Genomic DNA, 14,838 nt, shown 5'->3' on the forward strand with positions numbered 1-14,838 from the left:
AAGAGAGTTTCGAGGAAGAAACCAGTTTTAGAAAAGCAAAAGAATTCAGGAAGAAAAGAACTTTGAAAAGAGAAAAGAGGTGTGGTGCATGCAATCAACCGAGCTCAAGTAAGTACCCCGAAATACCCATACAAGTTTATGTTATGATTATCAGTTGATGGAACAGCATGATAGAATAGGACTAAGGATCTAGGGATGATGCCTTATATGCCTGTTATTTGTGCTTTTGAGCTGCATGATAGTGCTGATTAGACAGTAGTAGGATAGCCTATTTAGGTTATGCCTGAGTTTATGAGTTTGTGTTGCATGCTAGTTCAGATTCTTGCTATGTGGATATGATTGCTTGAGTATGTTGTGGTTAGACTTTCCCCTTGTCCGAATGCTGCTTGCTTTGTGCATTGTGGGATTTTGAGTGATGGGAGTTAGCCATTAGATAGATGCGTTACGTCACATGTGATCAGGGTTGAATAATCTCAGAGTGCTGGATTTGGCCCTATTGCGCAGCTCTTGTCTAAGTCCAACCGTTGTAGGGACGAGTCTTTTACTTGAAGGATTATCTGAGCCTCGTCACATGTGATGGTATCTAGGTGATGGCTAATTGGCATCACAAGGAGACCTTCAGCAGCTGAGGACTGGTTTGAGTTGAGTCAGAGGTTTCCCTAGGGTAAGCCTAGGATGAGATAGTGCTGGGAGCAGTAGTAGTGGATAAGGGACCTGGTGGAGTCAAAGCAATTCCTGAGGAAAGTACGGATAGATGTGGAAGGTAGTATGGGCCCGTACTACTGAAAGCAGAGGATCCGTACTTGATTCGGGAAGGGCAGAGACAAGACCGGGAACCTGGTAGGGCATGTTTGGTCTCGTATCGGTGATGAGTATTCTGATAGTGGTTGTGGTATATTTTCAGCATGGTGACATTGCGAGAGAGACTAGCGGGCGGATCAGGCACCGAAGAGGGATCAGGGTCGGGTTCAGGGACCGAGCAGCTCGAGGAGCGGATGAGAGAGTTGATATCAGCTGAGGTTGCGCGCAGTATTTTAGCTCAGACTCCTGTGATCTTTGGCACGGTCAAGGAGGGTATACTGGAGATCTTGGAGGAGAGGCTGGGAGCCTTCCGTACTGAGATGATGGCATTGATGGGAGCGCATACCTTGACGTTTCGAGAGTTCAGAGCTTGCGGGGCACCAGATTATCATGGGGCTCGGGATCCCATTGCTAGCAGCAGATGGTTGGCGGATGTAGCCAACGCTTTTCGTACGAGCAAGTGTCCCGAGGGGGACAAGGTTAGACTCGCCTCCTGTCTTCTGAAGGACAGAGCGAGGGATTGGTGGGAGGAGATTGGTCATGCTTTGGGGGATGATGCCGCGTTGGACGCGATGACTTGGAGCGATTTCTCGGCCAGGTTCAGGGCGGAGTTTTCGCCGATTATTGAAGTGCAGCAGCTGGCACGAGAGTTTCAGGATTTGACGCAGACTACTGAGACTGTGGCGGAGATCACCGCCAAGTTCAGGGAGAGGGCTCTTCTTGTACCGCAGTATGTAGCGGATGAGGAGATGAAGAAGGCTCGGTACCATGAGATGTTGAGGGATGACATCAGGGAGTTCGTGAGCAGGTCCAGCTGTAAGACGCTGGAAGATATGATTTCTCGGGCTCGAGAGAGGGAAATTGATTTGGAGCAGATCCGGAAGAGGAAGCCGGATGAGGTTAAGGTAGCTACGGGTTCGGGCAAAAGGCCCAAGGGATCGGATTCGAGATCGAGGGATCATCAGGACCGCAGTCGGTGCGGAAAGTGTGGCAGGGCGCACGGGGGTGCGTGCAGGAGTGGTAGTGGCGGTGAGTCTGGCTACTTCAAGTGCGGTCGGACTGGTCATTTCAGCAGGGATTGTACTGTTACCGCCGTGCAGGGATCAGACATGATATGTTTCATTGCAACCACCAGGGCCACAAGAAGGCTTAGTGCCCCAGTTTGTCTTCGGCAGGACGGGTGATGGCACCTGCCCCTGCAACTTTGAGGATCGCAGATGGCCGTCAGGGCCGGGTAGAGGCACCTGCGGCAGGGAGCAGGGCTTTTCAGATGACGACCTTGGAGACGCGAGCAACGCCGGACGTTGTAGGTATGCAATTTTCCCATTTTCAGTTCTTTTATTTGTGCATCATTACATTGTTATGGTTCTGCATCATTAGCGGTAAAAGTATTTTATTTTGATTGGTTGATTGTGATAGAGTTATATGCCATCTGCATACCTTGGATGTTTGTATGGTAGTTAGGGGATGTGCTCTATTGAAGAAGGTTTCGAAGGATGCAGTAACTGTAGCATGCTTGGGAGGGATTTGGTACGTTTCGCTAGTTCGGAGTGGTGCAGTGATTGTGATAGATTGGCTAAATCCCTAGCTATGGCGGGCTTGGGTTCCTGAGTAGATGGGTTATGGAATGGTAGAAAACATCGGGATCTCCTTGAGTATTGAGCAGCAAGGGGTAAGCAGGATCGAAGTGGGGGAGAATCCTCCGGGTGTGCCCAGAGAGGAGCACGCAGACCCAGAATGAGTACGTGTCCTCGGAGAGGGAAAAGAAGTAGTTCAGCGTTTGATGGAGTGAGGATTTCAGGGTTGGGAGTTTGAGAAACTCCACATCGGCTAGTGCGTGTGATGGTAATGGTTAGTTATGGTTGAGAATTCAGGTTGTGGATCGCCTGAAGGACTCACGGGAGTCGGAATAAGGATCTTGAGAAGCTGATGGCACGTGGGTGCCTTCGTATTAGCAGTCAGTGGTTGGAAGTGTTGTAAGACTACGGGGCAGCCGTAGCATTCACTAGCAGTCGGCAATGGTTGGTGATGTAAGACTACGGGTAAGCCGTAGCATTCCTTAGTAGCTCCGTTAGTGGAGTTGGGGCGAGGCCCTTATCTCCTAGTGATCTGGTAGGGATCAAGATTGAGTAGTGGATGTGAATGATAGGGAGTTGCCTGTATAGCTCTAGAGAGGTGAGACCTTGGGAGAGGCCACTCCAGGATATAGTTGGGTGAGACCCGTGGGCGAGGCCCATATGAGATTAGCAGTGCAGGTGAGACCTGGGAGCAGGGTTGCTCAATAGTATGGTTGGGTGAGACTCGTGGGCGAGGCCCGAGCGAGAGTGACTAGACTAGTGAGGCTAGAAGGATAGAGGCGGGTGGGACCCGTGGGTGAGGCCCGTGAGTTTTAGCAATGCAGGTGGGATCGGGGATCCCAGGTTTGCAGTGCCTGAATGGCAGGATTGATTGAGCAGCTATAGGTGGTTGAGGTTTCTTTGGAAGTCGCTGAGAGCGACCAGTGTTGGTGTTGGGACTAGCTACCGGCGGGAGCCGGTAATCCAGTCATTGATAGGTTCGTAGGGACCAGGGTGGTCTCAGTTCTTCAGGGAGTCAGACGAGGAATAGCAGAATTGCCAGTCGGTGGCAGTGCGAGTATGCAGCGTATGGTGGAATTCTGTTAGTTGAGTCGAGGGGTGCTCGACACCAAGTGTTGGCAGAAAGGAGTGTCAGTGAGTACTGACGGGGATGACCCGTTCTGGGAATAGCGGGGGGGGGGGGGTGATGGAGTTAGTGAAGGATAGGACCTTCACAGTGTCAGAGGAAAAGTCGGTTATGAGGCTTCGCCTTGGGAAGGCAAGGAAATTGCGCAAGGAAAGTAGTGGAGAACCTCTGCGGGTTCAGTGCAGTACTCGGTGAGTACCAGAAGGATTATCGGTTGAGTAAGTTATGTTTCTAAGTTGTTCAGGGTCAGGTTCGACCCGAGGTTTACCCACGAGGTTGATGTTAGCCAGAATGACCAGGTGGAAGACCAGCGCAGGTAGGCGGCTGGTGTTGGGTATTGGAGGCAGATCGCAGGCGGTGGGCCATGGTAAACTTCGAGGACGAAGTTCAGTTTAACTGGGGGAGAGTTGTAACACCCAAGATTTTGAAAGCCAAGAAAGTAAAGGAAACCCTAAATTTAAGAGGGACTCGGCGAGTCCAAGGAAGGACTCGGTGAGTCGGAGCAGGGTCCGGGTCGAGGAGTAAGTGACCAACTCGGCGAGTCGGCCAAGTGGACTCGGCGAGTCTGGTCTGTGCGAGGAAAACCCTAAATCCGGGGCTTGGAGCCTATTTAAACGTCTCAATCTTCTTCCTAGGGCTCCTTTACTGTCTCTCACACCCAGAATGCCGCACCCTAAGCCCCCATTGTGATGATTCATGCTTTTGGCCATTTTTGAGTGATTTAGAAGAAGAAGAAGAAGTGGGAATCTTTGAAGCATCAAGGAGTGGCTTTGGATCTGAAGTTTGGGGAACATTTCAGAGCATTGGAAGGTATCAATTCGTTTCCCTCCTTTAGATCTTCCTTGGTTATGAGTTTTGGGGCTTTTAAGCCATGCCTAAGATCAATTTCAAGCTTGAGGTCCAGATCTGAGGTTGCTACCTCAGATCCATGCTTGTGTTGGCTTAGAATCCCGTAAAGTATCAGCCATTGGGTGGATTTTGGAGCCTCTTGGTCTTAAACCCTAGTTATTGGTGCATTTTGCCTAGATCTCCCTCTCTACACGTAAAGTTTGCAACTTTACGTGGGGAATAGGCTTGGGAAGGGTAGATCTACAGTTTGGTGTCCATGCATGACTCGGAAGTCCTCTGCATGTAAGTGGATCTTATTGGACTCGGCGAGTCCTTCGAGTGGACTCGGCGAGTAGCTTGAAGATGAGGCGGAACTCGATGAGTGGGATGAACAGCTCGTCGAGTCGGATGAAGATAGGTATGAACTCGGCGAGTTGGATAAACAACTCGGCGAGTTGGATGGAGATTGTCGTGTGCTCGGCGAGTCTGTTCTTAGACTCGGCGAGTCAGGTCGCGTGGTCCCAAACCCTTCGAGTTAAGTCTCGAGTCAGCGAGTCGAGCCAGGACTCAGTGAGTTGGTCAGGACAGGAATCGGGAATCAATAGACTCGGCGAGTCAGGGGCTGACTCGGCGAGTAGAGTCGCGAGTGGAAGGACTCTGGACTTATGAACTCGGCAAGTCAGTAGGGTGACTCGACGAGTAGGGTTGACCTGGAAGGTTGACTTTGACCAGAGTTGGCTTGGTTGACCTTTGAAGGTCAGTTAGACTAAGTGTTATGTTGATATTGGTAGCTCGGGGGGCTAGCGGAGCAGCAGTTCGGAGTCAGTGGTCAGGTAGCGGTCAAAGGGGTTAGCAGCAGCAGTTCAGCAGTATCAGGTGAGTTTCCCTTTGTATGAATGGGTCTACGGCCACAATGCCGGCCAATGTAGTTATGAGTAGAAGACCCAGGGGTTAGCCCTAGGCACAATATGCTAGTATGATATTCGGACGAGGTCCAATGATATAGGGCGGGTGCCCAAGGAGCGGTCTATGTGATAATTTATACTTGTTGTCTGTGTGATACTTGTATGTGCTTGGTAGGGAGGTGAGTATGGGTGAGGTCCCGTATCTCACCAATAGCAGAGTGTTGGATGGTGTTCCACATCTCAGTAGCAGCAGAGCAGGGGCGAGGCCCAAGTTAGGAAAGGAGTGAGGGTGGGCTGGGCCTGTATCTCACTATCAACAGGAGTATGGACGAGGTTCCATGACTCATCAGTAGCAGGACACGGGTAGCAGCAGAGCAGGGGCGAGGCCCAAGTTACTATATGTTTAGTTCATGTAATGTTATGTGATATGTTTATGTGCTATTATATTTTAGTGGGCGAGGCCCTATGACAGGCGAGGCCTAAGTGAAACAGATCTGTATCCGAGCGGGGCTCGAAGCCAGGCGGGGCCTGGAGCGGCGGGGCCATTGTAGCGGGCGAGGCCCGAAGTAGAGGGTGAGGCCCAGGATAGCGGGCGTGGCCCAGTATGTGCAGTATATGGTTTTGCATGGTATGTGGTAAGGTGGGGAACTCACTAATCTTCGTGCTTACGGTTTTCAGTTTTGTTTTCAGGTACTTCCGGTAGCGGAGGGAGGAGCTCGGGGTGATCGCATGGCACACTCCATAGATTAGTCAGCCTGGGAATGTTTACTCTGATAATAAACATGTGTTTTGAAAACTTATACTCAGATTATGTTTTGGAATGATGTCTTTGGTTAAAGTAATGTTTTATTAAAAAGAAATTTTTGGTCTTGAATTTTGGGATGTTACACAAGGTTTCAAGGAACATAAGCAATAACAAGGTAAGTTATTCTATCTTTCATTCAAGTTAAAAATTGTTCCCCATGTATGCTAGATAGGAATATAACCTTGGAATTCAACTTTGCATGATAATTAGACAAACATAGATCCAAGGTTATTAGGGTTGCATGTACACTTAGGAAGTGTTAGAATGCTCAAAACCCATCGGTGGTATAAGAGCCTAGGCTTGTTTGTTTTTTTATTTGTGCTAAATAGTTGAAAAAAGTCGATTTTGTGCAATCTGCTTGATGAAATCGCCGAGTCCATGGGGGGACTCACCGAGTTCATGTGTATCTTCATCCTACTCGCCGAGTAGGTTCCTGCACTCAGCGAGTATGAGCCTCAGAATGCAGATTTTCGACTTTAGTTGCTGGAAATGGACTAGAAACATTACCCTAAACTGTTTTGGTACTTCAAAACCTGTTATTAGATGATGTAATGTCCTTGCTATTCCATTTACAACAACAAGTTATTAAAATTACAAAGTTTTAAGTGTAATTTTGATTCATGAAAGTGTTCATGTTCATGTTCTTGATCTTATGATGTTTAGATGATCATAGGAATTGTTTGTAACCTATGTGGTAGATTAATTCTTGATCATTATGTGTTTTAATGGAGTCCATAACTTGTCCTCAAGTTATGGAAAACCAAAAGTCAGTTTGCTTTAAAACCATTAAAAGAACACATGGGTTATAAAAATGAAGAGTCATCATTTTTAATACCCTAATAAACTCATAAGTTACAAGAAATGAAAAGTTTTGAAAGTTTACAAAACTTGCCCTCAAGTTTTGGAACAAGTAAAGTCATGTTAAAACTTTAGTTCCAACCCTTAGAATTTTAAAAGTTAAAATTCCACCCTTATACTTATAATATTATAAGTTAATACTAATATATATATATATATATATATATATATATATATATATATATATATATATATATATATGTATGTATAAGATCAAAATCGTCTTACCGCTAGTACGCCTCATTCACGAAGCTGGTCTATAAGGTGGGTATAAGGTTGTTGCCTATAAAATGGCAACTTAATGGTTGTCCAGTCTCACCCACCGCTTGCTTGACTGGTGGAGGGTCGTTAGCCGAACGGGTAGGACAAGGACTTATAAATTCTTATTAAAAGTATGATGAATATTATAAAGTAACTAAATGTTTTATTAAATCCCCAATCTTAGTTACATTAGGAAAAATGTGAATAAGGTGGTAATCCATGAAATTACACTTTACACTTTGTTTATGTCGTTGGTGGAGCGTGTGTGGTTAACCGGAACACTAACTTGGACTTAACAAGGTAGGTAAAGGGTGACTTAAGGTTTATCATAGTATCGGTGGAGCATGTGTGGTTTACCGGCACATCGATTGAGTGATAAACTTTAATGGTACCAAGTGATTTGCATGGTTACTTCACACCTCGTTTTGTGATCCTCGGTATCCAAGTCACAAAACTTGGCGGGCACACTCGAGATTGAAACATGCCTTTGAAAAGTTCATTGAATCTCAAAAGAATCTAGGAATTTCTAAGAACCAATGAAAAACCTAATATTTAATATTTCGATTTTCGTGGTGGAAATTGGTGAATCTGTTAGGTCTGATTCCGGATTTAAAACTGATAATCAAACAAGCATGAATCAAGAGAAACACAGTAAGATGAATGAATTGAGCTTGCACATGATTAAACAGAAGAAATCGTCAGGTACAACTCAAGACTGGCAGTAAACTTCTAGAGCAACCAACCATACAAAACACCAGCTCCTACACTATTTATACTCAGTTGGACCGCAAACGAAGTTTGCGGCCGTAAACACGTTTACGGTAGTAAACACAACAAAGTTCAAATTAACATAAAGTGAAATTACAGACACAAAACAAAACACATCACATGCTAAGCCTAGCCCAAACCATTTACATTGCCCTTCAATCTCCCCCTTGGTTTGGAGCAGGCTTGGATTTAGTCTTTGTTGACAACCAGCACATCGGACCACCCCATAGCTCCATTCCATATTCTCTTGTCAATAATTGTAGCCACCATCCTTGTATATTCCTTTGCAGCAGACTCAAACAGCTCATTGGCAACAACAATTTGACAACTTGTGAGCTGATGAATGTCTCGTTCACCAAATTTAAGTAGATCCTATTTGTCATACAAGCGAATACAATCTTCCTTGAGCTTGATGACAACAGCATCTGATGTTTCATCATACACCCAATAAAGCATAGAGTGTAGAGATCGATCAGGACAATTTTGAGGAACAGGGATGTGTTTTACTTGAGCAGTTGCTGGCCACATTACTGCCCGGATAGGCTCGCTGGTTTCTTTATCCAATACATGCTTATGAATTGCAACAAAGGACTCTGCAGTTTTCATTGATGGAAATCCTTTAGCGACTTGATCTTCCAAAAATGATTTGAATTGATTGGCCTTGGAATTCTTTGACGGATTCGAGAAAGGAGCTTTAGATAGCTAAATGAGATCAACCTTAGTAAAGGAGTTTAAATCATGAGCATCCTTGTACGGTTCTTTATTTCCACTCTTCCTTCGAACCATGAACATATCTAGTGTATCATGAAATCCCCATGAGATAATTCCTGACCTATCACCATATATGTCTCTGAAGGTTTGAGTGCTTAGGTCAGTGAAGGTTACTTGAGGTCTATCCCAAGGAGATTTATGATCCACACTTCTTTTAAAGAGCCATTTATTCTTGTCAGTAGACTTATCAGCATCTTTCTTTTGTTTAGCTCCTTTTGCCTTTGCAGCTCTGTAAGCCTGTTCAGGATCCATGTCAAAACGATCAACAACGATGGAAGATCGGATTGGTTGAGAGGAAATGGGAGCATCATCTATGGGAGCATCAGCATTTGGAGCATCTGGAGCGGGGGAATCGACATGAGGTTCATCAACAGTTGTCTTGAAATTATCACCAAACCTGTCTTCAAGCTTCTTTTGTAACTCCAGGAGATTTGCAGCCAGACTACCATATTGCGTCTGAAGATCAGAAACCTGCTTAGTCTTTCGAGCCTTTTCTTCTTTAAGTTCAGCCATTTGAATGTTGAGCTCGATATTCTCAGATTGGAGGTCTGCGATTTTGATTACCAGCTCAATGCTCCTCTGGTCAAGCTCAACATTCTTCTGTTTGATGGCATCAATCTGGCTTTGGAGTGAAGGGGAGTAATCTCTTGTGTTATCACCTCCAATGAGAATTCCCTTGCCACGAGAAAGCAGCGTCGAGAATTGTTCCTCAGCTAACAAATGAGCTAGCTTGACTGAGGCATCGTCTTTGTTTGGCCTTGGAGGTGAGAGATCCGCTTGAAATGAGGAACCACCAGCATCGAATACAGTGTTGGGATCTTCATTTATGGGTTTGGCTGAGATAATAACTGGCATGATTGTTGGAGGAGCTGTAGCACTTTGTATCGTTGAACATCGATTTGCAAATCTCAAAACGAGCCTTCGTCATTTTGTCGGAGGAGGAATGGCTTGAATGGTGGTATGATCTTCTTCCATTGGCGTAGATGTAGGTATCCCAGTATCCAGAGGAGGAATTCCTGACACTGTCACCATAGGAATTGCTATTTATGCCTCTGGATTGGAAGTGGAAGGAGCAGTCATAAAAATTTCTTCTTCTACCCTTGTCTTAGCAGTTACATGAGCTACTTCAATGACATCATTAAGCAAGTTGTCGAGGTTTACATCAGACAAAAATACATCATCATTGTTATCAAGGTTTAATGGGATATCATCTCTGTCAAAATCCGTGACATCAACATTCTCATTTTCTTTGTCATCTTTTCTCAAGTCCTCATTGTAAGTACATTGAACCTGAACAGACTTCAATTCCTGTTCATCATTGACTTGAGTTTCGAGGACTGGGGTTCATCATCCTCGTGATCTGAAACAATGATGATGCCTACAGAGGATACTCTTTCTGATGAAGTTGGCTCAGACAAAGTCTTCTCAGACGTTCCGTGCGACTCAGAAGACTCATTGATCTCTGTAAATTGTCCGAACTTCACCAAGGGATGAAGACCTTGAAATACCACTTTACCCTTTCTGTTTTGTTTGATGAGCCCAATGGTGTGAGGACCCAAAGACTTTGTGTCCATCCTATCGCCAGGTTTAACCATGTCAGGAAACTGATCATCAATGAAGGTCTGAATAAATTGGGGATACATCAGAAAAGCATCTATGTACCCCCGAGTTAGTGTACCAATGTTCACAAGAAATTCATCAAAGATGTACTTTGAAAAGTTGAACTTGTTGCCAGCTGCAAGAGAAACAATAGCCCCTGTGTTCTTGATTGAGATCTCATCCGCTCCCGATATCCTTCCTGACACACAACTAATGAACATGTGAGCCAAAAATCGCTAGTAAGGAGGCAGAAGCTTTAATTCGGGTTCAAAGTTGACATTTTCAAAGCTCAACACTCCATTTGTAACAGTTCCGCGCTGTGTGATCATTCCACCGTCTCTGCCCGCAAAGGAAACATAACTTCCATTAAAAGATTGAATTTCGCTCAGCTGGGAGATGTCTCCAGTCATATGCCGGGAACAGCCGCTATCGACATACCAAGGACGGACGATATTCCTCCGCAATTGTCCCTGCAAAATGAGCGGAATCATTTAGGCTTAGGAACCCAGGTCATCACTATCCTAGGTTTCCTTTTCACCTTTTCTGATTTAGACTTTAAAATTTGCAAATTAGGATCTTCATTTCTAATCGCTTTAGAGGGAGGTAACGATGAACTAGAGAGTGATTTGGGCTTCCATTGAAGTTTAGGTTTTACAACAGTCTCTGATGATTTTGAAATAGACTTCACAGGAGTTTGCATAGACCTTCTGGATTTTCTACCAAAATTAGTAGAAGATCTAGAATTGCTTTTTGACGAAACCAATCTTGGCTGAGCCTTGTTCGGTTTTGACAACCTGTTTCGAGTTTTGTTAGTAAAAACCTTTTATTTGATTGAAAAACAGCCCCTTTTCTGTTCTTACTATCTTTCTGATCCTTACTTTGAGAGCGAGTTCTTGAGGATTTTCTAATTAAAGACCTTCCTCGAGACTCATTCTCCTCTCTTGGTGACAGATAGTTTACAAAGATCCTATTTTGATAGTTTCTAGCTATGTGACCACCAACTCCACAATTAAAACAAATATGTTTATTATTTGAATTTGTATTGCATTTTTCAGATTTATTTTCTTTATAGACACTCTTACTCTTCTTAGAAGAACATGCATGAGAATTAGATTGAGAAATAAGTGAAGGTGCCTCATTTGATTTGACTTGTGGAGTTGATGATTCCTCATGAGAATCACAAGCATCAGAATTACCAAACAATTCATCAAACATATTGAAAAAAATAAATTCAACATTATCCAATGATGAGCCAAGACAAGGAGCTTTTTCAGTCTTATCATCAGAAACACACTCAAATTTGTTCACAATAGAAAAATCAAAATTAAAAACAGAAACAGATTCTCCAGCTTCACACTTGGCCTGATCTAAGGGTGTATCTGCAGAGGAAGTAGAAACATTAGTACTTTCAATGTTAATAAAACCTCTTGAAACAAAACTAGCAGGTTTGCCATATCGAAGTTGTGGCTCCCTGTCAGTTTCGTTCTATGTCAAAGGGATTGATGTGTAGTTATGATTAAAAGGAGGAGGAACACAATCATACCCTAAACCCTTGTTTTGATTTTCTTTAAATTTCAATTAGGTTTCATACAAAGACTCAACTGTTTTACTAGAAGCAGAATAGTTTTTGAAACCCACATCTGTTTTTCCACTTTTAATTTTTAACTCATCAAGTTCTTTGGTCACAACATCAAGTTGTCTCTTAGTATAATCATAAATTTCACACTTTTCACTGAATTCTAATTGAATTTTTCTAAAATCTTTTGTTTTGGCTTCTAGTTGGGCCTTAAGTGGTTTTTGTCCCCTCCTAAGTTGATAACCCTCATATTTAAGGTCCGCTACTTGCCTACGTAAAGTTTGAATTTCATTTTGAAGTAGTGTAACATATTCTTTGCAAGCAAAAGAACAAGACGGTAGATTTACCTCGCTTTTCTTGGGCTCAGAGGAGGTGGAAACCATTAGGGCAAACTGCAGCTCCATCATTTCTGCCTCGGAATCAGTATCATTGTTCTTTGAAGCAGCATCATCAATTTGAGCTAGATGAGCATTTTCTGACCCTGTGATGTTTAAAGCTTGAATTTGATCCCCCCAATCAAATGATTGAACAACCATAGCTGTTTCTCCATTGGTTGTAGCTCCTGCACGATTTTTTCCTACTGCAACCATCTGTCGGTTGTTGTTGATTTTGCGATCTGGCCTCGGGCAGTCACGAGCAAAGTGACCCGGCTCGTGGCAGTTAAAACATCTCAGCATACTTTTGTTAAATCCCACCTTTTTGTCAGCATTCATAGCCCAGTTGTTTTTCCCTGTTTTCTTGGAGAATTGTTTGGATCTGAAGACAGCCATGACAATCTGCCAAGTAATGTCCATTTCCTCCACATCTTCGGGATGTATCTGGTCCAAGTCAGCAAAGGATAGCTGAGGTGGAAGATCTCCGGCTACAAAGGCATTGTAGCAATTAACTAGCCCAGTGGCTAGAGCAAGATTTTCATCAAATTCTTTGGTGTTTGAAGAGGAGACTTTGGCTGACACATTGGGAGCAGGAACAGTTTGTTGAGATGGCACACTTGAAGGTTGATGTTGAGGGATGGATGTTGCAGCATTGAGGGTTTGAGTTTGAGGTTGTTGAACTACGAAAGGTTGACCTAAGGAAGTCATGAAGGATGATAGTGTTGTATTGTTGGATGAAACACCAAGGTTTGCAGTAGAATATGAATTCATATGGTTGATTTCTCTTTGTTTGTCATCAATGTCACAAGCTTTGATGATTGCCATGACCTCTGCAAGAGTAAGACGAACCAAGTCCTTGGTTTTCTTAATTACAGCAACATTCATATCCCATGAACGAGGAAGTGCATTCAGAAGTTTCTTGTTGATTTCTGAGTTGGACAAACAGATCCCTGAAATGTTCATGTCAGTTGTGAGAGCGGTGAACCTTTGCAGTTGAGCCTCGAGGGTTTCTCCTGGAATGTAGTTAAACATGTTAAACTTCTGTCTTAGCATGTCCTGCCTACTTTCTTTAATATCTTCATTGCCCTCGTAGACCTCAATAAGAGCTTCCCATAGAGCTTTAGCCGAAGTGTATTCACGAAAACCTTGAGCAATATCAGGAGATAATGCCATGGTTAAGGTGGCTAATGCTCTTTCCTGTTCTTCAACTAGTTCAAATTCTTCATCAGTATAGTTCTCAATAGCTTTGTCAATCAATTGACCTCCGACAGTCATAGTCGCTCTGACAGGACCTCTAACTATGCTTCTCCAGATCTTGAAATCTTTCATTCCGATGTACTTCTCGATTCTGTATTTCCACTCGGGAAAACCTTCAACATACATCAATCTCGGAATGCGTGTAGTAGTGCCCATAACAGCATCAAGTTCTTGAAAATGAGTTTGAGAATCCATTTGAAACTGATTTAACAGTTCCAAAAGAGTTTACGGTTGAGGTTAGTTGAAATGAATGTGACCGTAAACAGAGTTTATGATATGGGATTTATGGTTTAGATTTTTACGGTTTTGGGTTTATTGTTTTATGGGTTTACGCTTTTTGGGTTTACTGTTTGGTGTTTATGGTATGGTGTTTACTGATTGGTGTTTACGGTCTAAGGTGTTTACTGCTCTTCAACTTGTTTACGGTGTATGAGTATTTAGTGATTACGGTTTCTGAATGGACAGTAAACAGAGTTTACAGTTGGCAGTAAACTCTCAATCAACCTTTAAAACTCATACTTTTCAGACATAAGATGTTTCTTCACAACCCAGAGCGCAAAATCCTACAACCAATCGATGAGAACAACAGCTTGAACACACAAAATCTCGATCGGATGAGTTTGATACCAGTTTACTGCTCTGATACCAATTGTTAGGTCCGATTCCGGATCGAAAACTGATAATCAAACAAACATGAATCAAGAGAAACACAGTAAGATGAATGAATTGAGCTTGCACACGATTAAACACAAGAAATCGTCAGGTACAACTCAAAACTGGCAGTAAACTTCTAGAGCAACCAACCATACAAAAGACCAGCTCCTACACTATTTATACTCAACTGGACCGCAAACGGAGTTTGCGGCCGTAAACACGTTTACGGCTGTAAACGTGTTTACGGTAGTAAACACAACAAAGTTCAAATTAACATAAAGTGAAATTACAGACACAAAACAAAACACATCACATGCTAAGCCTAGCCCAAACCGTTTACATGGCCCTTCAGAATCGTCATTCACTTACCTTTCAAATATGTTATAGCTTGGATTACGGCATACCTCTTCTAAGTTATAATATATTGTGATTGGATCCTAGCCTTAATATTACATTTGGATGTTTTATTAAGGACTCTCTTAATATCTAAACTAATATTGTCCTCTTCCTTCAGATGTCTTCAAATAATGCTGCTTCTGGCTCTAATCCTAATGGCTCCTTTACCCTTATGAACTTGTGTGGGAAAGTCACTTTTGATGGATCCAACTTCAATGAGTGGATCAGAAACATCAGGATGATTACCCGCTACGAGGACAAAGAATATGTCCTCGACAAGGA

At 43.4% G+C, this 14,838-nt stretch overlaps 1 protein-coding gene across 1 annotated transcript; it reads right to left on the bottom strand.

Moving 5' to 3' along the window:
- Positions 1-10,535: 10,535 nt before the first annotated feature.
- On the bottom strand, positions 10,536-13,701 carry LOC145050026 (uncharacterized). Its single transcript, XM_078998343.1, has 6 exons — positions 13,123-13,701; positions 12,223-13,077; positions 11,910-12,000; positions 11,513-11,678; positions 10,838-11,093; positions 10,536-10,769 (listed from the first exon to the last, which is right to left on the bottom strand). Exons 1-6 carry the CDS (start codon positions 13,699-13,701, stop codon positions 10,536-10,538), a joined length of 2,181 nt encoding a protein of 726 aa, XP_078854469.1.
- Positions 13,702-14,838: the final 1,137 nt, after the last annotated feature.

Source organism: Lactuca serriola, chromosome 5 (genome assembly GCF_051521515.1).
Source record: "Lactuca serriola cultivar US96UC23 chromosome 5, Lser_US96UC23_V15, whole genome shotgun sequence".
In the NCBI taxonomy this organism is placed as follows: Eukaryota; Viridiplantae; Streptophyta; class Magnoliopsida; order Asterales; family Asteraceae; genus Lactuca; species Lactuca serriola.